General features: G+C 32.3%; 3 protein-coding genes across 3 annotated transcripts; all 3 read left to right on the plus strand.

The window, feature by feature from the left end:
* The first annotated feature begins 8796 nt into the window (after positions 1–8796).
* On the plus strand, positions 8797–10896 carry LOC25484554 (60S ribosomal protein L6, mitochondrial). The gene is made up of 2 exons (XM_013613401.3): positions 8797–8934; positions 10226–10896. Exon 2 carries the CDS (start codon positions 10249–10251, stop codon positions 10555–10557), a length of 309 nt encoding a protein of 102 aa, XP_013468855.1. The 5' UTR covers positions 8797–8934; positions 10226–10248; the 3' UTR covers positions 10558–10896.
* Positions 10897–14234: 3338 nt separating this feature from the next.
* LOC25484555 (zinc finger protein ZAT5) lies at positions 14235–14795 on the plus strand. Its single transcript, XM_013613402.3, has one exon. The coding sequence runs from the start codon at positions 14235–14237 to the stop codon at positions 14793–14795; it is 561 nt and encodes a 186-aa protein (XP_013468856.1).
* Positions 14796–17906: 3111 nt separating this feature from the next.
* Positions 17907–18491, plus strand: LOC25484557 (zinc finger protein ZAT5). The gene has a single exon (XM_013613404.1). The coding sequence runs from the start codon at positions 17907–17909 to the stop codon at positions 18489–18491; it is 585 nt and encodes a 194-aa protein (XP_013468858.1).
* The last annotated feature ends 6157 nt before the right edge of the window (positions 18492–24648 follow it).

Consider the following 24648-nt stretch of genomic DNA (forward strand, 5'->3'; position numbering starts at 1 on the left):
TGTCAAAAATATATATAGGGAGATAGATAATTGGATTTTTAATGGGGGTACTTTGTTTTTTCGTTTTTTTATGCTTAAAATAAAACCGCATTTTTTTATTTTAAAATATTATATACATGGATTGGACATATATAATGGTGGATTTTTTTTTTTATTTTTAAATAAAGGTGCTTATATCATATCATTAATAATCAAAGTTTCAATACAATGGGGTATATGAAAATAAACAACGAGACTAGCTAGAAACGTGGTCTCTCCTTCGAGAGTATGAGCAACCACATTTTCTTGTCTCCTAGCAAACTCCACCCGAGAGTTGTTGAACTTGGAAGAGAGAAGAATCCGGGAAGCCGTGATAATATTACATAATAAAGAGATGTCTTCCCTATTTTAGTAAAAATTGATTCATGAGTATAAGTGCATTTTGCAATGCATGCTATGTCAAAATTGCCTAAATTAATTAGTTAATAATGTACGAACAATGAATGAGCTCAGGTTGCAAGGGATTTAGACTCTTTAAGGATGTGATTAGAGATTCGAGTCTAAATTCTTGCATATGTGAAAAGTTCGATTGAAAGAGGAGAACCTTTTTATACGTGCCACATGTTTCTCGATAAAGATTAATCATCGTTAAACGATAATGAAAAATTCACACTAATAAAATGGTAAAAAAAATACTTCATCACTATAACAAGCATTACTCTTTTATACATATGACACTGAAATTCATAATGATACACTCAATACTCGATGAAAATTTTTCATTCAAAAGTACATTGCACACTCCAAGTTATTTCAAACTTACCTAATCAACTATTCCCTCCATCCCTATATCTAAGCATCCATTTGATTTTATTTTTGTTCCTAAATGTAAACCCCTTTTCAAATTACTAGATGTATTTATTATTTTTTTCCTAAACATGTCCCTAATTAATACTACTATTTTGTCTTGAAATAGGAAAAGTCAAATTTCATGCACATACAAACAAATGACAATTTCGTAATATTAACACACAAAACAGACATATTAATTACACTGACAACTTTTCTTAAAAAATGTGAAAAAGACAGTGGATCCCTACATTAAGGGACGGAGGGAGTAGTTAATATTAATGTAATCAAATTTAAATTGCAATTAGAGATCCTATGTGTACAATGACATTAAATTATTACGATCCATTAAAAAAAATTACATTAACTTATTATGACAAGATTAATATGGGAATACTACACGTGTAGTTTTGCATGAAGAAGATAGCAAATGTGTGTATATATTATTTGGACGTTTTGTTACACTTATAAAATTATCATTAGTTAAATTTGCTTATATTTCAAGTAATATACACATCCCCAAACCAAGTTGCTTGGACTTTGGTGGCAAGGAGCTCCTTCCAAAAACGTATTCGGGGAATACCAGGTTCGATTCTTAGGGGGAACAACACTTGGCTAGTGTGCATGCCTCTACGCATGAGCCGGATTAGTCGCCCACTTTTGATGGGTTGGAAACCGATGCGAAAGCCAAAAAAAATATATACACATCCCCATTCTTTCTATATAAATAGAAACTATACTTCTTTAGTTTGGGCAAATCTTCACGTTATAGTTATAGAGCATTTGGCAAGGGAGTACTATATAATAAAAATAATATGGCTCATGATGACAAAGGAGTGGTAAAAGAAGTAGAATGGAGCATCAAGGTAGAAGATGGTCCATGGAAGAGAGCTAGAATTTCTTGCAGCATGTGTGTATTTATTTCAAGTCTTTATTCCAAGTTGTGCAAATTTATGAAGAAAGCTTGGGAGATTGGTGTGAATGACCCAAGAAAATTCATCCATTGTTTGAAAGTAGGAATAGCACTTACTGCTGTGTCACTTTTCTACTACTTGAATCCTTTGTATGATGGAGTTGGAAGAAATGCTATGTGGGCAGTCATGACCGTTGTAGTAGTCTTTGAGTACACTGCTGGTAAGTAGTTCTAACGACATAGTTGACTTTAAACTTACTACAAAAAGTTATATTAATGACAAGGAAAATATGAAATCCGTCTATAATTTCATTACACTATAACTAGGAGTTATACACATCAAAATTAGAGACGAACTTCGAATTTCTAATTTTAGTTGTTAGTTAATGAATTCTTTTGAGTTAATATATTTAGATATCGTCTCCATGATCATAGCTCAGTTGACAGGGACATGCATTATTATATGTAGGGACCCGGGTTCGAACAGACGCCCGTATTAGGGAAAATTGGATGTCCAAACAACATTTCTGATATATATAAGCTATCAAATTGCAGGTTCTACTATATATAAAAGTGTAAATAGAATATGTGGAACTACCCTTGCTGGACTTCTAGCCTTTGGTGTACAATGGGTTGCTAGTAAAGCAGGAAAGCAACTGGAACCGGTAATTGTTGGAGTCCTACTCTTTCTACTAGGTATAATATTTATAACCAACAATAACAATCTATATACACACTATGGATCTTGGTAATTGACCATTTGATCATTACATTGTTTCATCTCTTTTTTTAGGTTCGGCAGCGACATTCTCAAGATTCATCCCAACCATAAAGGCTCGTTTTGATTATGGTGTTCTGATATTTATCCTAACTTTCAGCTTGGTTTCAATATCTGGTTATCGAATTGATGAATTGTTTGATATGGCACAACAAAGGATTTCTACTATTATTATTGGTACTTCATTGTGCATAATAGTTAGCATGATTATTCGACCTGTTTGGGCTGGTCTAGAACTCTATGTTTTAGTCACCGGAAACCTCGACAAACTTGCCAACTCTTTGGAAGGTTAGTTCAAAGACGGTAGACTTATCTTAAAAGTCTTGCTTACAAGTGTCCTTAGGGCACTTGTGCCCTAAAGACGCATGTTGCGTTCAAAAATAAAAAATTTACATTAAAAACAACAATTTTTATAGAAGGCCTCGTTTATTTCATATATATAATTATTGTGTACAAATGTGATTTAGGTTGTGTGGCTCAGTATTTTGAAGCTCAATCAACAAGTGAGGAGTCTAACAAAAAATTGATGGATTACAAGTGTGTGCTAAACTCCAAAGCAACAGAAGTATCAATGGTATAAACCACCTTCCTAGGGTTTCTAATAAATTCAATATATGTATATCCTCATATGAATTTTTTGAGTGTTCCTAAAATAATATCATTGATTAATTTCAGGCTAATTTAGCTAGATGGGAGCCTGCCCACGGTCGCTTCAATTTTCGTCACCCTTGGAAGCAATACCTTGAAATTGGAGCCACAATGCGTAGATGTGCTTCCTGTATTGATGCTCTTGTTGGATGTATAAATTCAGAAAACAAGGTAATAAGATAGCAAGCAATTATGCAAAATAAATTTGGATAGTGATATGAGGTGATCGAGCCTCAGCTCGACCGAACATTGCTCAACTTCGGTCATCCTTCTCGATCGATATAGACACTAACCCTAAGGTACATTTAATTATTTTTTGCAGTCTTCAGATGAAATCAAGAAGATTATGAGCACAACATCAATGAAAGTGGGAGCCAACTCTGCGAGTGTCTTAAGAGAGCTATCAATTACAATCAATAATATGACAAAGTCAAAGAAACTTGATAGTTTGGTCAAAGAGATGAATATTGCTACACAAGAGCTACAAAATTTATTAAAATCATATTCAAACACACACAATGTTAATGCAAAAGAAACATCATCCCTTGGTGATGCAAAAATGGAAATCCCAATAATGGAAGTAATTCAAGTGGTCACGGTAATTTCTTTGCTTATTGAAACTGTAGCACGTGTGGAAGACATTGTGAAAAGTGTTGAAGAACTATCAAAATTAGCTAAATTCAAACCAGAAATGTCAAAGTGTGACAAATCTAAACAACGTTCAACACAAAATAAGATCTTGCCAGACCAGCATGATGAGGAAGCAACAATCAAAACTCTCCAGATTGTGTGAATGGATTCACTCGTGTGTAGTTTACCATCTCACAAGAGGTTAAAGTGTGATCACAATTTACCATCTCATACGTGATAGATCACACTTAACTATCTAATGTGAAAACTATACATGAGTGGATTCAATTTTGAATAATTAATTATATTTATATATAATCTTTGATCAAGGACATATTACATATTTCATGTATAAGAGATCAATCTGTCCAAACAAACAAAATGTAAGAGATCAAAATTATATACACTCTCCGTATAAAAAATAAATGTCGTTTGGCATATATAAAAAAAGCTAATATAAGTGTTATTTTTTAAGCTAATTTTTTTTTTCTTTCAATTCTACCCCTAATTATATTGTCCTTCACTACTTTCAAGCCATTATATTTACTATATATTTATAAAATGACTAAGAATCAAAATAAATTCAACAAAGCTTTATCTTCTTCTCAAAGTCTTTCTTTTCTTTATTTTCTTAAAGTCCTCTCCTCTTCTACTAAACTCCCAAAATGACTCTTAAACAAGACCCACACATTAGATAAGTTTTAACTTCGATTTCATTAAGAAACTTTGAGACTTGGGACTTCTTTTCTTACGCTTGTTCAAAAGAAATACCCAAGTAGAGTCTTACGCTTGTGAATTGTAGTATCAACTATAGACTCTTAATCTTGTAAATCGTGTATTTAATTCTTTTTTTAATAAGGCAAAACAAAATATATTAACACGAATAATGAATTCTACTTGGTAAAATAAGTGACATGTGAGAACACATAAGTTTTAACTGTTAGATACCGTGACAAAACAAGTAAAACACAACCAACAAAATTAACAAACTAAGTAAGAAATCTCAAGCTCAATAAGAAATTAAGCCGCCAATTATGGATCTAAAAATAAAAGTAGCATTTTTTTTGCTTTCAACCTCCAAAAAGACAGAAGCTTAATTTTGCCTAACAAATGCTGCAACGATACCTCCTTATGCTGAAAAATATGGTTGTTTCTTTCTATCCAAATTACCCAAACACACCAAATCAAATCTAAAGAAGACCGTAGAGATTTAAAAGATCCTCCCAACTGACCAAATTAAAAGAGATGATCTGATAACCACGACGGATTAACTGAGAAGATGTGTAACCAATGCCGAACAAAATATCATATACTCCCAACGGACTAACAAACCAAAAAACTGGTGTTCAACGATTTCCTCCATATCACATCCACTTATACAATGTTGAGAATTAGACTAAAGGATGCCTCACCTTATTAAGTTATTTTTAGTAAGAATCCGACATCGAGGAAGACATTGAGCAAACAAATAGACTTTTGCTAAGATTGCTTTATTCCAAATAATATAAAAAATATCAGAATGAGTAGTCGTAAGTTTAAAAAACATACTTTTCGACCCAACTTTCTATACAAAAAAAAAAATAATAATTTCTTTACGTGTTTTCTTAAGGCATTTGCCTAACATTATTGCATAAATATTAGTCTCAAAGCTAAAATTGGTGTTAGGGAAGATAATTTCAAATGTTAATGTTTCGTAGACACCCCATAAGTTTATGCCTATTTGACAACCTTTAGAAAATAATTTAATAATTCTTCAAAAAAAAAAAAATCAAATTAATTTTATTTATATATTAAATTTTTTTTCTCAAAAAATTAAAATTAATTTTTATTATATTTTTAGTTATTATTCATTATTAATAATGGTGGCCGAGAACCAAAGCTCCACTGCCGACCAATGTGGACCGCCAAAGCTATGCTGACGATTATCGTGGAGTTGCCAAAATATTAAAATTGATTTTTTTGGTTCACACTTTTTAATCAAATCATGTCTAACCTTCATATTTGTTTAATGAAACTTTTCATAAATGTGTAAAATATTATGACAACCTCTTCCAAAAAAAATCAAGTTTGTAAAAAACATAGATTAAATATGAATTTTGAAGCATCAGAAACATAAAAATTCATATTTAATTCATATTTTTTTTTTAAAGATATTCTTATATTATTCAAAACATTGATGCAAAATTACATTAAAAAAATATGAACTCTACACATGAGTTAATTTAAAAGTATGGACCAAAATTGGAAATAAAAAACTTTTACGGAATTAAAAGTCAGAAAATTTCCTAAGTTGACTAAAACGAAAAGTTGATACATTTAAAGGGATCAAAAACATATTTAATCATTTTTTTAGGAAAACAAAATTAATTCATTTATTGTCTCCCTCTTCCCTCAATTTCAAATTAACTCAGGACTTTAAAATTGTACTCCATCTGGTCCTTATTATAGGAGAATTTTGAGGAAAACAACTGGTCATATTTATTAGAAAATATCTCAACTTTTAAGTTGTAGTTATTGCTTAAAAGACTTTTCAGCTCCTCAATTAATGTTGTTTTTTTTTTGTCAAGTAGTCTAGTGGCTAAAGAAATTCATCTTAAAGATGAATAAGTGAGGTGTCCGGGGTTCGAACCCCGGCCCCTGCACATATTGTGCATTATCCCTTACCAAATGAGCTAAGCTCATGGGGACTTAATGTTATTTTTTTAACGCTAGTAGATAGGTTTAATGTTTTACATTTTTTTATAAAAGTATATTTGTTAAAAAAAATAGTCTAAAAGTTTAAATAATTCATGATTGTATTGGTTTTGATGAGTTTTTTTTTTTTTTTTTTTTTTTTTTTTTTAATAATGAAGACCGAATGGAGTAAATAGAAGGTTATAGGTTTGAGAAGGAGACTAAAAGATGGATCCCCGTCCTATTCGAACTAGGAGTAGCAGCTAATGCTTGCTTGGTTTGCGCAAAATACATTAAAAGCCTATGTAGGAAAAGTCTCTGCACATTTTTATTCTTATTGAAGTTGGCAACTAAGATTACGAGGACTTTGTTGAGATCCTCTTCATTTACTAAATAAAATAAAAATATTATAGATTTGTGCAATACTTCATTTAGGGTTTTCTCCGTTCCTTTCATTTGAAAAAAAATAAAGACATAAAATTTTTAAAAAATTAATATTATATTTAATTATTGTGAAACCCATTTAATGGTAAGACCTCATCTATTTTTTGTGTCCATCTATTTCTAAATGCCATTTATTTTTAAAAATGATGAAAACAACTTAAAATAACAACTTATTTCCAAAGGCAAAACCACTTTTTATTGGAAACAATAATTTTTTATTAAAAAAATATATATTAATATAAAATGCATAAGTACCAATACAAACTATTTCAAACTTATTAAAATGTGTAAATTTGGACATGATAGAAAAGTTCATCTATTATTATAGTTTAGAAGTAAATAAATGATATAATGTAGATATTTTTTATAATTGGAGATATTAATTGAATATTTATTTTCAGAATTTTGATAATGAAACAAATGAAGAGAGTAAAAAATGAAAAAGATTTTAACTCTCTCGGTTCATCCTATCGGTGTTTTTTTTTAAGAAGTTAAAATGGAATATATAACGAAAAAAGATTCACTTTCCTAGCACAAGGCGTATGAAGAAAGAAACTGCAAAGTGTCAACAATGTTTACAAGGAAACATAGTAAAAAATAAACTAGAATGGAAATAACTATTAGCCTATGTCCAACATGGTGAACGAACTTAGCCACCAACCATGAAAGTTAAAGGGAAGAGTTGCATATTTCGCCTTCAACCACATAAAAGTGAGGGACTTAATCTTATCAACCACCTGAAGAACCGAGCATGTTCTATCTGTGAATAACATGTTATTTCTTTCTTTCCATATTTCCCAGACAGTAGCATACCAGATAACTTGTAAAATTGATCGACAAGTTCTCCATGATCCACGAAAATTACTAAATTGAATCAAATGATCCGGCAAGAACTGAGGTGCAGCCATAGAGATGCCCAACCACCCATAAATTAAATCCCAGACAGACCCAAAAAAGTTACAATGTAAAAACAAATGAGCGGATGATTCAGCTGAACCGTACCTCGCCACACACTCAAAGGAATTTTGATCAAGAACACTGCGCCGAAATAAATTAACCTTAGAAGGCAACCTATTCCGGAACAAACGCCAAGCAAATAAAACAACCTTTAAAGGAACATCTTTATGCCAAAGAGAAGAAACGGGCACCGGTGTAGCCGTAGGAAGCTGAGCTGTTAAAAGATTGTATACGCTACGAACAGAAAAAGCTTTAGAAGTTTCCAATGTCCATAATCATTTATCATCCTTGTTAACCTGCAAAGTAACAATTTGAAGCAGTAAAATGAGCTCCCCCACCAACTCCTCCTCCAAAGCTAACAACCTATGTCTCCACCTCCACGCCCCACCCTCCTCCCCCCAACCCAACTGACTCATATCAAAGACAGACTCCCCCTTAAACACCATCAAGTCATATAACCTACTAAATCTGACACTAAACAACACCTCACCAAGCCAAGCATCCGACCGGAAAAAAGTATGCTTCCCATCACCAACCGAGCTACTAACGTAAACCACTCCTTAACTTAAATTGGCAAAATTAAAATTCTCGTCCTTTAACTTAAATTTATGTATCGATTTTGCACTTTATCTTGTTTTACATTATTTTAGTTTGTTAAATCGATTTACATATGAATTTTCAAGTATCAAATCTAAAATTCATATGAAAACATGAATGAAGAACCATACATTTAAACATTAAAATCTCATCTCAAAATAAAACAATATATTAGAATTTTGAAAATCTATATCTAAATTGATCAAAATGACAAAAATAATGTGAAGAAAAAATAAAAGACAAAATTGTTATTTAAAATTAAGTTAAAAAACTATAAAAAAAATAAAATAAAAAAATAAGCACATTTTAATTTTTAAGAGTCAAAACCCCTTTTGTAAAAAAAGAAAAGTGTGAAAAGCCTTGTTTGTTTGGAGAGGGGAAATATTATCCCTTCCCTTCCCTCCTTGAACGTTGAAGATCGAGTGGGTGATTTGGCGCCGCCAGAAACAGTGATAAACACTTCCAGGTTTTTCTAGTTTTCCAATTTTTTATCGAATAAAGTATACATTTTCCATTCATTTTTTTGCTTCAATCAGCTCATACGTATACCTTCAACAAACTACTACTCAATGTTGTCATTATTTGTAAAAAAAGTTTTTTATTTTTTATTTTTTTATTTCTAAGTGATAGTTCAATGGTTTAGGGTCTAGAGTTTAGGAGTTATGGCGTTGTTTGATCCATATAACCGACCCCACTTAGTGAGATTGAGATTTAGGTGTTTTGGTAACATTCTTTATCATATTCACAACGACTGTGTTTGGAGAGAAAATGCTTGCTGCTGTGAGTGAAGTTACTAACAGGCTCAAAGCTAAAATGTTCATCACTGTTGTTTGTGTTTTATTGTTCTTTTTGTTTTTGTGATGGAACTTTGTTTTTTTTGGTGTCTTTTTAGAATTTTGAGGATTCGTTAATAATGATGGTGTCTTTTCAGAACCAATTTTGTGTTCGGCTTGTCATATTTCTTGGGTATCTCTATTAACTGCTTCTCGGTGTATTTGAACTTCGGAAAGTGATGTAGCTATGGTGAACTTCTTTTAAAGTCCAACATTACAATAGGAATTGAGAGAAGACGGTGTTGGCACTGTAATGCATTGTTATATCTTTTTGAAGTATGTTAGAGTTTGAGGGTACTGTGAAGTTCTGGTTTTTCCATAAGATTAACATATGATTTAATATTAATGAATCAATGCATTGTCAACTAATTAGTCTATTTGTAATGTGGTATTAGCTTATTCAATTGATTTCGATGCTCGATACTGAGCTTTCTCTACAGCGAGTGTAACTTTTATGATGCAGTTGTTATCTTGTAATGCAATTTCTATGTCACTATTTGGACAGTAATAACCGGGTTTGAGAGAATAAACGAATTTTAACCGGGTTTGTAAAAATAACTTGTTATTTAACCGTAACCGGTTTTGAGCAAAAAGTGGATTTGGTTAGAAATCCTACTTCATGTAAGTGGTTTATTAACTGATATGGTTTGGTTAACCATGTACAGCCCCAATTCTGGTATAGCTATAATATACAACATTTTTCTTACTGTAATTATAAACACCTTTGGATATGCAATTCGAGATAATATGTATGCTAGATATTGTGTGGTATTAGCTTATTCAATTGATTTCGATGCGCAATACTGATCTTTCTCCACAGCGAGTGTAACTTTTATGATGCCATTGTTCTCTTTCTTGCATCCAATTTGATTCACTTATCTAAGCATTTTTTTTCCATATTTGTTTATTCCGTGGCAATGTTAGGAAACTGATTTGCTTTGGAATTAATGGAGGCCAAATATTTTCGCTTTCTTAAGATTGTGGGCGTCGGGTACAAAGCTAGAGCTGAATCTGCAGGGCGTCTATTGTATCTCAAGTTGGGGTATAGTCATGAGGTGGAATTATCTGCGCCTCCTGCTGTCCGTGTTTTCTGCTTCAAAAACAATGTAATTTGTTGTACCGGAATAGACAAGCAAAGGGTGCATCAGTTTGCAGCTACTGTTCGCAATTGTAAGCCACCTGAAGTTTACAAAGGCAAGGGCATAATGTATACAGATGAAGTTATCAAGAAAAAACAAGGAAAGAAGTCTAAATGATCATATAGTCTTGGTCCATTTTGTGAAGTCTACGACTCAGGTGCACATTTGCTAGACCCTGCAGATTTTTTTTACCTGTAGCCTTTGGACAATTTCAGTGTTAAAATTCTTAAACAGAGCCTCATGGATAATCAAGTTTCAAATAACAACATTTTTTTCCTTCAATATGATTGATATGTATCGTTTAAAGTTATGACTCGTTTTTTCGGCTACTTTAGAATGTCCCATGTGCAATGGGGATGGGGTGTTTCTGACCTTTCTCCTCTTGTTCCCTTCTACTGACAGTTGAAATATTATTACATGGTTCATTTTGAATTTTACCTCGCATCTTTATTTTCATTCTCTCCATAAGATCTAATTTACTTGATCTAGTTGGGTTTTGCTGATGAATGTTTGTCCTGAGACTATACGTTGAACATTTGTCAATGTAATAAACACACAATTTTCCTATATAAACTTGCCTCTCTTGATCTCGTGATACTTAACTAAAGCATTTGTGTACATCTCTAAAATTTGGAAATTATAACTTGTGCTTCTAAAAGATTCGTACATTTTGATGTTATTGGTCTCTCATTATGCTTTTGTAGTGTTGGACATACATATATGCACTTCTACCACATAAACATATTTTTTAATGAATGTGATTGTATGTTTTATCTAACTCAGAAGTCAACCAAAAATTTGCCGCTAATTTAAGTGCAAAAATCTTATTCCAATTACACATTTAAGTTCAATGAACAAGTAATTTGTTATTGTACTATGATATATGACTTGAGAATTATCTGCTTGTTTAGTAATTTTTGCTTGGTTTTCTTAGTTTAGATAGTGCATTTTTTAGTGTCTAAGAAGTCACTAAAGAATTTTCCAATTGACGACTTGCTGAAGTACAAACAGTGTAATAACAATACTAATATGAAGTATTTGTAAACCAACTACATTAACTGGAGTAGTGCAAACCATTTTCTTCCATTTCAGCTTTGTTTCTCTTTCTCTGGATGTTGGGTTCAAATTGCATTCACTGCGTTTGTTTTGCTGAGATTTTGTGATGTTGAACTTGCCTTCACTGCGTTTGTTTTGCTTCGTTTGTTGTTTTTGTGATGCTGTACTAGCTTTTTTTCACTGCGTTTGTGTTGCTTCGTTTTTGTGATGTTGAACTATGTTGTTTCGCTGTGTTATTATGATGTTGAACTTGTCTTCATTGCATTTGTTACTTTACCATATTGTTGTCATTTTATTTTTACCCATGATCGGTATCTGTGATATGGTATAAGATTGTGGGTGCCTTGGTTTAAGGATTTTTCCAGAAAAGTCTATTTTTTCATTAAAAAAAAATCACTTTTTATCATTTTCAAGTGTTTGTTTTTTTTGGCGGTGGTCTGGATTTGAACCCCTGACCTTACATATTTTATGCATTGTCCTTACCAACTGAGTTATGCTCACGGGGTCATTTTGAAGTGTTTGTTTAGGATTTTTAAACAAACAAATTACTTTTGCCAAAAAAAATCATTGACTCTAAAATGGAAAGCTATAGGATTAGCTTTTCCCAAAATCTATTTTTTAACACATGAACTAGTTTAAAATCTCTAAAAAAAAAATTAACACAAAATCTATCTTTTTTAAAGCTAAAACAACACACCATGTGTCAATTTATTTCTAGAACTGATGTAGTAACTAGTAATGATCATTTGTGTTTTTAACTTGCCTGGTTTCTTAACTTATTTGTGTTTTTATGCATCTTCATGAAATGGTTAAACTTGCTGCAGTCCCCAGAATCATGTATTTTGTGTTTCTTGTTGTTCAGTATTAACTATTAAGAACTCATTTTGCTGTGTGTATATTTTAAAGAATTTTATATAAGGGTATGATGCCAAATCATCCAACAAAACAAGTGCTAGGTACTCTTCAATCGAACATGGAAATGTGATTGACAAGAATAGAAACGACTAAACAACTAAGCAGAAGTTATTTGGAATACATATAAGTCCTTACATTTGTTTGGAAATCAATTATCAATTTGGAATTTTATGCAACAGAAGTTATTTTGAACTTTATTTCTGTTTAATATCATTCAGTTACTTAAAAAAATAAAAAAATAAATAAAAATCATTCAGTTACTTGAAATGTAAAACATTTGAATATGCATTGGTCTATTTAGAACTAGTAACTATGCATTCTATGAGTTGTTGTAGTTGTTTAACAAATTGTGGTTGTTAAGTAATACTCAGGTTGATACCATATTAGGTTTTGGTTCCCTACAAAACCGGGTTGTGAAGTAATAACTCTCTAGGTTTTTTTAGAATAATGTTACACTTTGTTTAGACTAATGTTAGATTAAATGCTAAATTGTAAATAGGTGTTGCACTAACTTCCAATCATATTTCATTATCTTGCATAGTTTTAAAGTTTCAGTTGATTGTTAAAACTGAACATATATTAGAGTTTGAATTAAAATCATACTTCATTATCTTGCATAGCTTTAAATTTTCATTATCTACCAAGAGGTTTTATTTCCTGCATGTGCGAGTAGTCATAGGCTAAAGAATCAGATTGCTTCAAACATTAAAATAGATATTTGCAAATTAATGAATGCAATGTCAAAAAGGTTCTTATCTAAATATGTTCTTCGTTGCATCTTAAAAGCTTCAATTGTTTGCTGTTCGGAAGGTTGGATTTGGATTTATGTTTGGATCCTATCTTATTTTTAAGTCTTATCTCTAGCCAATGTTAACTTTTTTATTTCTGAAAATTAAAATACTAGAGTAAGGCTACAAAGTCTTTTTTTTCAGCTTATTTGACTCCTCTGTGTCTGAGTTCTATGGACTGAACGTAACAACAGGTGTTTCAATAATTCTTTTACTCCTTTGCCTAGGTTGCTCGACAAAGTAAAATATTTGTCTTTAGGTTGGCTGGAAACTAGAAAAGCTACTTTTTTGTTTGGCACTGATAGGTGGTTGTCAAGCCCTTTACAATGTCTGGGCATTGACTAAGTTGGTTTTGTTGTCGTACAGACAATTGGACACTGTTGTTTCCTGAGGAGTCTTTGTGGCACGTCTTGTGCTATTGAGACTCTTGTGTGCTGTTAATATAATTCCATTTTTGATTGTTCAAAAAAAATATTAAATTTTCTATACTTTACGGTTCATTTATTTGTTATATATTGCATTTCAAAACGATATCAATTTTAATAAATTTGTAAATGAGATTGTATATGACTCTTACAATTTTTTTTAAGATTATGCAAATCTTATAATAGTCATATCTTTAATTAGAACATTTATCGTTTTGAGAGTAACTTTCTAACAGTGTATCAGGAATTACGATTGAAAGCCATCCACCACGTGATCCACCTCTAGCATGTGTAGTTTCGTGTTCACCACACATTGTCATCACGAAAAACATTTGAGAATAACTTTCTAACAATGTGTCGGAAATCACGATTAAAACTCATACACCACGTGATCCACCTCTGGCAAGCGGAGTTTTTGTGTTTATCACGCACTATAATCACGAAAAAAACAGACTTTTTGAACGCAGAGTAAAATGAACATCATGCTTTACAACCATCTTAAGTTATATGAAACTGTATGGGAATAAATTTCATATGAAAAAAATTATTAATTAGTTTATTCTTATCTCTATAAATTGCAACTCCTCTCTTAATCCAAATCCAAATCAACATGGAAGCATCTCATGAACAACAACTCTCTTTAGGCTATAGAGAACACATCAATATCACCGAAGGGAATATAACTCAAAAGGTTATAAACCCATCGCAATCTCCTAACCCTTCCTCCACAAGTGCTTATTCTTCTACTAGAGAAGGAGAAACAAGAGAAAGTGCACGTTACAATGTGTATGCATGCAAAACATGCAACAAAACATTCACTTCATCTCAAGCACTTGGAGGCCATAGAAAAGGTTGTCAGAAAAAGCCTAGAGATGGATTCAAAATCAACAATAAATCAATTTCCCTTAAATTGAATAGTATAAATGGCATGGGAAATATATATGCTAGCAGCAGCAGCAGCAACAAATCCAAGGTTTATGGGTGCTCCATTTGTGGTTCTAAATTCACATCTGGCCAGGCACTTGGTGGCCATATGACCTTCCACCATGCACCGGTGGAGGAAACCTCATCGACACCAATGGCTTCGGAACCAGACGAAGAAGATGAAGAACCACCTGCAAAGAAAATGAATGTCCCTTTGGATTTGGATCTCAACCTTCCTGCAGCTTAAGAAGATCAAAGAGAATCCTAGTTTGTCTTATCATCCAAGCATCAACAAACAAGTCTTGTTTTCTGTGCACCTGCTTGGGTGGATTGTCATTACTGACAAGTGACAAAGTTTTAGTTTGGGATTCACCAAACTGGGTTTACATCATTTCTTAAATATATTTGTTGTAGGGTAGTGTTAACTTGTGTCCTTAGGGTACATGTTAAGAATCCTAAAAGAAGAAGTATTTTATAAAATTGTGTGCATTCAACTCATTAAAAAGCTAAAGATTAAATGTAATACACACATTTCAATGAGCTATTTCTATATTTGTTTCATTAACTTGTGTCATAAGGGCACAAGTTAACATTTTCCTTTGTTGTATGATCTTGTATTTTTATCCTTTATCAACTTAAATAAGCATATGTTTATTTAAAAAAAAACTTGAATAAGAACCTGATAATTTTTTGTGATGTCAATTGTTTATTGAACAAAATATTAAAGAATTTTTAATTGAAAAAGGTCTTCTCAACAACTCTTGTATTAGTTTTTTTTTTATTGTCATTGATTTTTTGTTGTTACTATTTTTTCTGTGGCAGAGAATGTGATGAAATATTATGACTACGGAGAGAAAGAGAGGCGTAAGTTTCATTGTTGATATTAAAAAATGATGAAGAAAACCGATTTTGTGAATATTAACATCCAATTTTTTTTTTTACCAACAAAAACTCATTATTTTATTCATCACGATAGAAGAAATACAAGATCGAATTAAATCAAAGATTTGGTGACGAGAATGACACCCTCGCTAGGCTATGGGGCATGGGCGACACAATTTGCCTGTCTTTGGACAAAACTTATGTTTGGAACATGACACAATAGTGATCTACATCGAGACATAATATTACTAAATTCCGACTGATTATTGGACCTATCAACCATTACCTTACAATCTAGCTTCCCATTTGATTCAGCCATAAGATGGCATCACGCAAGCCCATTGCATCTGCTTCTGAAGGAGAAGGAAGGGTGTCATACCATTTCGTTAAAGCTTTTATAAAATGGCCATGATAATCGCTAATACACATACAATACCGAAGCATCGTTGATCACCAAACAAAGCTGCATCCACATTACATTTAACGTAGTCTTCCGATGGTGGTTGCCAAACTGGTACCGGCTGTTGCACTTGCTGGACAGCGACGTTAACTTAACTTCGTTCAGTTCTCCACTCCACACTTTGTCATTTCGTCGTCTCCACATGCATGCACAATATCATCACAATGTCATGGCAAACATTATTAGGCAACCTGCATACTAAAGAGAAAATAGAAGCATCAAAATTTGTAGCTGAAGCAAAAGGCAACCAGAAGCAAAAGGCAACCTGCATAATCTCTGACTACGTCCCACAAACCTGCTGCCCTCCACACTTTCTTCCCCTCTTCGCAGCCAAAAAAGGCATACCAATCATTTTCATAATTTGTTTCACATTGGGGACAACTATCAGTTCATTGCACCCCTCGATCTTGGAGTTGCATACATGTGGGCAGCACACCGCTTAAAGCTCCCCAGAGAAAAACTATGCATCTGTTCGGCACTTTTAGCTTCCACATTCATAACCATCTATGAAGCACGGACACTCCTTGAATTAGACGTGTCCCAGTGTAGGACACGTGTCCGACACGACACTGACACATATAATTACACTAAATTATGTTATTTTCTCAAATTATTAGCAGTGACGGTGTGTTAATGTCCGTGTCTTCCACCTTAACTTTTCAAACGGCAATTCTATTTTTTTTTCCTTTCCTTCTTCCACCCACATTCCTTCCACCTACCTTTTCATTTTAATTTAAATCGCTGTCATGAGATGATGGCAAAATGTTCTATACAAATTGTACCCAAGAGGAAATGTAGTTAAAACAATTTAGATCAAAACGAAAAGGAAGGTGGAAGAAGGAAAGGAAAGGGAAAAAAATAAAAAATTAGAACTGTCGTTAGAAAAGTGAAGCAGGAAGACTACGGTTTATTTTGAGTGGATCAACCGTTTTGTGTAATTAAGTATGAGAGGTTTGTGTATGGTTAAAAAATAGAGGTTGGTGTTAGTGGTATTTTAACAAATCTCAAGGGGAAATCAATGCAATTTACACTTAAATGATTGAATCTTAAGTTTGCTAAGTTCTGGGGTGATGTTTTAGGCACACAAAAGTTCGTGGGGTTTTGCAAGGCGTCTGGTTGGCTTCTACTCGAGGTTGTTGTTTAGATGGTCCAAGAAAAAAAAAATCAAGTGATTGATTTCAATTAGTTAACGATCATAAGAAAAAATTAAACAAGGAAAGAAATCTAAATGATCGTATAATCTTGGTCGATTTCATGAAAGTAGTTAATGATCATAAGAAAAAACAAGGAAATAATTCCTAAACAGAGAACCATGGATAATCAAGTTTCAAATAATTACATTTTTATGCTTCAATATGATTGATGTATATCATTTAAGTATTCTATATAAGAAAGGTATAACCTCAAACCATCCAACAATGAGATTGATAAGAATATAAGGTGTGTGCATCCAATAATGAGATTGATAAGAAAGGTATAACCTCAAACCATCCAATAATTAAATTTTCTATATTTTACTGCTCATTTATTTGTTAAATGTGTGTGCATGACTCTTGCAATCTTTTTAAGTTCATGTGAATCTTATAACAAACACGTCTTTGATTAGAACATTTATCGTTTTGAGAGTAACTTTATAATAATGTATCGGGAATCACAATTGAAAGCCATCCATCACGCGACCCACCTCTGGCAGACGTGGTTTCGTGTACACCACGTACTCTCATCATGAAAAACATTTGAGAGTAACTTTCTAACATTGTGTCGGGAATCACGATTAAAAGTCATACACCATGCGATCCACCTCAGGCAAACAGAGTTTTTTGTGTTCATCACGCACTATAATCACGAAAAAATAAACTTTTCGAACGCAAAGTAAAGTGGACATCATGCTTTACAACCATCTTAAAAGTTATATGGAATTGTATGAGAATAAATTTCATATGAAAAATATTATTAATTAGTTTATTCTCATCTCTATAAATTGCAACTCCTCTCTTAATCCAAATCCAAAACAACATGGAAGCATCTCATGAACAACAACTCTCATTAGGCTCTAGAGAACAACAATCTCCTATCCCTTTCTCCATCAATATTGCTTATTCTTCTACAGAAGGAGGAACAAGAGAAAGTGCACGTTACAATGTGTATGCATGCAAAACATGCAAAAAAACTTTCACTTCATTTCAAGCACTTGGAGGCCATAGAAAAGTTCACAAGAAGCCTAGATATGATCGTCAGGTTCAAGAGTTTCAATTCAAAACCAATAATAAATCAATTTCCCTTAAATTGAATAGTATAAATGGTATGGGAAATATATATGCTAGCAGCAGCAGCAGCAGCAATAACACCAGCACCACCACCACTACCAACAACAACAGCAACACCAACAACAACAAAACCAAGGTTTATGGGTGCTCCATTTGTGGTTCTAAATTCACATCTGGCCAGGCACTTGGTGGCCATATGACCTTCCACCATGCACCTGTGGAGACAACCTCATCGACACCAATGGCTTTGCAACCAGACGAAGAAGATGAAGAACCACCTAGAAAGAAAATGAATGTCTCTTTGGATTTGGATCTCAACCTTCCTGCAGCTTAAGAAGATCAAAGAGAGTTCAAGTTTGCCTTGTCATTCAAGCAACAACAAACAAGTCTTGTTTTCTCTACACCGTCTTTGATGGATTGGCATTAATGATAGGTGACAAGGTTTTAGTTTGGGATTCACAAAACTGGATTTACATTCAGTTCTCAAATATATTTGTTGTACTATCTTGTTCTTGAGGGGTAACCTTGGCGCAACTGGTAAAGTTGTTGTCATGTGATTGAAAGGTCACGGGTTCAAGTCATGGAAACAGTCTGCGTATGCGGGAGCTTTAAGTACACCGGATTGCCTTGTTTTTTTTTTTTTTTATTATCTCGTTCTTTTGATCCTTTATCAACTTGTATAAGCCCTTGTTTATAAAAATAAAACTTGTATAAGCACCTGATAATTATTAATAATTCAATTGTTAATTGAACAAAATATTTAAGAATTTTTAATTGAAAAAGACCTTCTCAACAACTTAAGTATTGTATATATTCCATTTTTTATTGTCATTGGTTTTTTGTTGTTGCTATTTTTTCCTGTGCCAGACAATGTGATGGAATATTATGACCATCGAGAGAAAGAGAGGCGTAAGGGGGTTATTGATATTAGGGGTGGGCAAAAATAACCAAAAACTAATTCGAACTGATTAACCGAACCGTATCAAAATTAACCTCCTTACGCCTATCTTTCTAAACAAAAAATGTTGCTATCTAAGATGTGATTCACGACGGAACAAATTATCCTTTTATGGTAAACTATTGTTAGAAATCAGGAATTAAAGAGGGCAAACTAATTCCTTAAAAAAATTCTTGCATTGAGAATGTTCATGCGGATCTTAAATGATAGGGTAAATACATTGACAACACAAACAATCCCTCTGGCTTTTTAAAATTGTTACCTACATCAAATTAACACCGTTGGTGTAAATAACACGTTTTTCACTTCTAAAATTTTAAAAACTATGTCATGGTTTTGCATTTTTTTCCATCAAATCTTTGAAAGAGATTCTATTGTTTGTCGTTGAGTTCTTTGAATTGTTCTACCTCTAAATCAGCACAAACTAAACCTTTCAGCACAGTCCCCTTACTCACTTTGCAAATAAGTTTTCTTTATTGCTAGTTTGTATAACTGAGTCCACAACATTTTCTATGGCCAAACAAAACAAGATAAAAATAGAGGTTCATCATCTCTATGATTTCCTCCGTGATTTTTAATTCTCTTCTAGTGCCATCAAAACTCTATTCTTCTTCACTGCTTCTTTGTCACAGATCTTCTTATTTCGGTGGCATCAATCAAAAATTGAAAAGTTAGAGACCTATTTTCTGTTATGTCATTATGTTTTAAAAATTTGCTATCAATGTGCTCCTTATATTTATCCATTTACAACCAAATTAGTCCTTAATATTTGCTTAGAACGATTAATGAGTAAAATTTGACACAGTCAATGATCTTTTTGAAATATCATAAAGTTAGAGATATATTCAAAGTGTCTTCTAAAGTCATTGACTAATTTGATAGTTTATTCGATTCTAAAATCCTCTCACTAATTATAATGCATTTTTTACATTTACATTCCTTAGCTTAAGAATTTTTTTGACATGCACTAATCTAAACTACTCTTGTATTAACATGATAATCCAATAATTTACGGTTATTATTTTTTAAATGTCATTATAAAGTTGACTTACATCACATATTATGAGTTCTTTTATTTGACATAGATGTTAAAAATTATTTGGGATTAAATGGGACATTATACCGATATCAAATTAAAATACATTATTCTATCGGATCACTCTACTCTTGTAAATGTACTTCTTTTGTCATATCACATAGTTTGTAAGAATCAAATAGTTTGATGATGAGAATCACACATCTTAAGTGTAGAGAAGTGAACAATCATGACTTCAAATTAGTGCCCTCTCAGATAAAATGTCGCTACATGAACAACTAGTTGTACACCAACTATATATGTCCATTAAGCTCAAACTATTTTACACCAATAGTTCCCTCTAGGTGGGGTTTAGCATGGGAATGGAGAGTTGTTTCCCATCATGGAAAAGCTTTTTTCAAGGATCAGATTAAAGAGGAACACGGTTTTTATGATAGTCTATCCACACCATATCATCCATCAACATTCTCTCTACTCCACTCCCGCACTCATAATGCAGTCACCCACCACCACCACATTGTTTTCCCTTCTGATTTAGTCTAATTATTCAAATCTAGTTAATATGTTTTGACTTTATGATTGAAAAAAACACTAATAGCAGGCATAATTTTTCTTTACTCTTATGAACCCTATTTAATATTGGTAGTAATAATTTATACAAAAGCAAATAATTGATGGAGCTCAATCTCGTCTCCTCTGTCAAACCTTCTCTTGTCAAGACACAAAAATGCCAAACCCTCTTATACTTTATTGTGTTCGATTGGCCTGTTGCACAAGAACCCAACAATATATCTACTTCAGTCACATAAGCTGCTTCAGATCTAGATCTAGTCCACGCAAGCTCACAATGATTCAAGAGTCAAATTTTTTGATTAAAACTTTGTATTAACCTTCATCACACAATGGAGATTCGATTGGCATTTTAGCAATACTTCTTAAATTCAATAACCTTCATCCTTTTTTTTTGTACGGAAGGTTCAACTTTTTCTTGTTGCATCTGGGTTTTAGACAAATGGGTTTTTGTGTGACAAATCTCATCGTCTCTTACATTTTGGCTCAACATCATGAGCAGACAAATGGAAAATCCCATTCTTTCGAATTTCAATACCGGTTGAAAGTTTGAAACAACAATTCTCCATTTTCTGTTTGTGGATTACGTTTGAATGTCAAACCCAGAGCCGATTAAAAAAAAAAGAATGTCAAACCCATAATATGATGAATTCTATTTTAATCATTAATCAATTGAGTTTTTTTATTTTAAATTAAAAATATAATTTATCAGAATATTAAAATTCATGTAAGTTCTCATATAAATGTCACAGCGATGTAGCAGCGGTGCCGCGCCGGAAAGAGGTGGTGGGGCAAGAAGGCAGATGGGTTTGTAGAGAGCGGGTGTTAGATTTGATACTGAAGGACTATGATAAAAATATGTTCTTTAGTTGATCTAATGGTTCAAATCTACTTTCCCATAGTGAGAAACAACTCTCCACTCCCATGATAAATGCCACCTTCTCGTATGTGGCGTTTAGCCTGGGATCGGACAGTTCTTTCCCACCATGGGAAACTGCCCTTTTCCAGGCCAGGTGGCTGTTTGTAACCGGTTGGGAAAAAAAGAAAAAGAAAAAATAAAACAGTTTTTTAATGTTGTTTGTTTTTCCTATTACACCTCCTCTTTTTACTACTACTTCACTTCAGATTAATTTCACATAACAAAACAGACAGCTATACACTTGGTTCCTCCTTCTCTCCAAAATCAAAAAACGAAACACAACAAATCCTATGAAAAAATAGGAAAACTCCATTTCATTTTTAAACAGTGAAATCTTCAAACATCGGTCTATATTATTCCTTCTCCCTCTACACTGATATGATTTGTTGAAGTAGTTTATTTATTCACTAATTGCAAATTTTTGTTGTAGTTTTTTACCAATTACTTGTAGTAATTTTTTTCACTATTTTGCAAATCTCTCTCGACACAGATATGATTTGTTGAAGTTGTTTGTTTTTTCATTGTTTACAAATTTTGGTTGTAGTCACTTACCATTTATCTGTAGTTATTTGTAAGTTAAAACATGAATTTCTCAGATTATCAACTTATAAACAATGTTTAGAATTATAAATAAGAATGTAGATATATGGGAGAAGGAGAGTAGTAGAAGAGTATTAAGAGATGGGGAAAGGAGATCAAAATGGTAAAAATGGGATTGAAGCTTCTGGGAAATGACAGAGAGGGGCACATGATATAAGTAACAGAGATTATTTAGAGATTTTTGGTTGATTATTTAGAGATTTTTTTTTTTTTACTATTTACTATTAGTTAAAATTTATTTATACAATCAAAACTTATTTTGGTAATTAGACATCCAAAGTAATTTTAATTCAAAGTATCCAAACAACTATAATTCATAAGAATCACTTTTGTACAAGTGTATTCAAACATAAATCAATTTATATCAAACTCACTTTTAACCAAAATTAATTATCTCAAACTCAATTCTATCAAAATCAATTTTTTCCACCGTCAAACCAAACACACACTTAGACTTAGAAAAATAAGAACAGAGTTTAAATAATTAATCAAACTCCAAACAATCTTAGACCTAGAAGAACAAGAACGAAGTTTAAATGATTAATCAAACTCCAAAAATCTTAATCAGCGTAATTTTTTTTCAAAGAATTGTACAAATTTGATGTTATTTCAATCTATTATTCAACATAAAAAATTATTTTTCTTTATATTAATTTACTTTAATATTGGATTTAATTGTTACCAAAAAAATATAACTAATAATAAAGGATTGCAAATAATACTCCCTCCGGTCCTATTTACAAGAGACAATTTAATTTTTAGATACATTAAATAATTTATGTATTTGGTTTAGATTTTTGACTAGATACGTACATTATATCTAAAAAGTTAACTTTCTTTTGTAAATAGGACCGGAGGGAGTAATTAATGTTGACAATTTAAACTTAGAAGTCAAGCGCAAGTACAATTGCCATAGGCCGCCCATAAACAATTTCAAAAGGACCAAAAATTCAAACAAAATGAAATAATCTTAATTAATAAGTAGGTGGGGCCGCTGTAAAAGGTGTACATGTGCCAGCAAAAAGTTTTAGCAAGTTACAGGTAAAGGATATCATCCATCAGAATAAAAAACTATTATATCAATGATCAAGGTTCAACTTTTCCATCAAGGGAACAACTTTCCATTCTCATTCCCATACTAAACCCCACCTCTCTCTGTTAAGTACTCCATGTGTTAAGGAAATTGTCTCTCATTTACTCCCTCTGCATCAAATATAAACAAAAGTTCATTTTTCAGATTCATTGAATAATTTATATATTTGGTTTATATACCAAATAAATCAGTTATTCAATGAATCTGAAGAAAAAATAAAATTGTTTGCTTATATTTGAGACGTGAGAGAGTATACTTTATTGTCTCAAATCAATTGCCACTTTAGAACATCAATTAAGCATTAATGAATTTTTCCTCTAATATATCCTTATTTATTGTATCTTAATCCACTTAATTATAAAATTATTTTATCATTAGAATTAACACAATTTTTTTTAAAATAACCGTGCACAATTTAATTGTATTGAATGAAGAGAACAAAAGAAAAATGGATTTAACCAAGTTGTGTTGGCTCTAATGGCAAGGAGCTCCTTCCAAGGACGTACCTGGGGAATACTGGGTTCGATTCCCACTGGGAATAACGCTTGACCAGTGCGCATGCCTCTACGCACGAGTCAGATTAGTCGCTCACCTTTGGTGGGTCGGAAACTGGTGCGAAAGCCAAAAAAAAAAAAAGGATTTGCTAAGTGTGTTACATTACTGAGCTTATTTTGTGCCAAAATTTCTATTTTATGGTTTTCTAGCGACGGGACAGGACTATACCTACGGACATAGTGTAGCTAAAAATGGTTTTTCAGTTTCTCTTGCATTTTTTTTGGTCTTTGAGTATCATAATTCTAACCATTAACTTCAAGACTTTAATTCTAGGAGTGCAATCAAGTTATGTTGGAAGTTGTCTGTTTGGTTTCTACTAGAGGTTGAAAAACTCTTGAAATCTTGGTTGATTATGAGGTTGTAGCTCAAATGGTGCAAGAAAAGAATGTGGTTTAGGAGGGTTGGTTTCACTTTGATATGTTGGCCAATTTAGGTTTCAGCTAGGCCCTCACCCGATGTTTATGACCATATTTTCTATCTTTTTGTCAAGCTTTGCTTGATGATTAATATAATAATGGAAGAGTTGGTACTTCGATAAGTTTCTTTGTATTTTTTTTTTCTCTTTCGGGTTTCGACCCTTTGTTTCTAAGAAAGTTATGATTTTATTTTATAGATTATTATAATTTGTGGATTTTAGTTAACTACATTTTTTTCAAAATTAATTACATATTTATTATTTATACATACATGGTTATATAATGTTAATAGGTTTATTAAATACTAAATAGATTATTTTGATTTATAAAAAAATAGACTATTT

The sequence above is a fragment of the Medicago truncatula genome, chromosome 1 (genome assembly GCF_003473485.1).
Source record: "Medicago truncatula cultivar Jemalong A17 chromosome 1, MtrunA17r5.0-ANR, whole genome shotgun sequence".
In the NCBI taxonomy this organism is placed as follows: Eukaryota; Viridiplantae; Streptophyta; class Magnoliopsida; order Fabales; family Fabaceae; genus Medicago; species Medicago truncatula.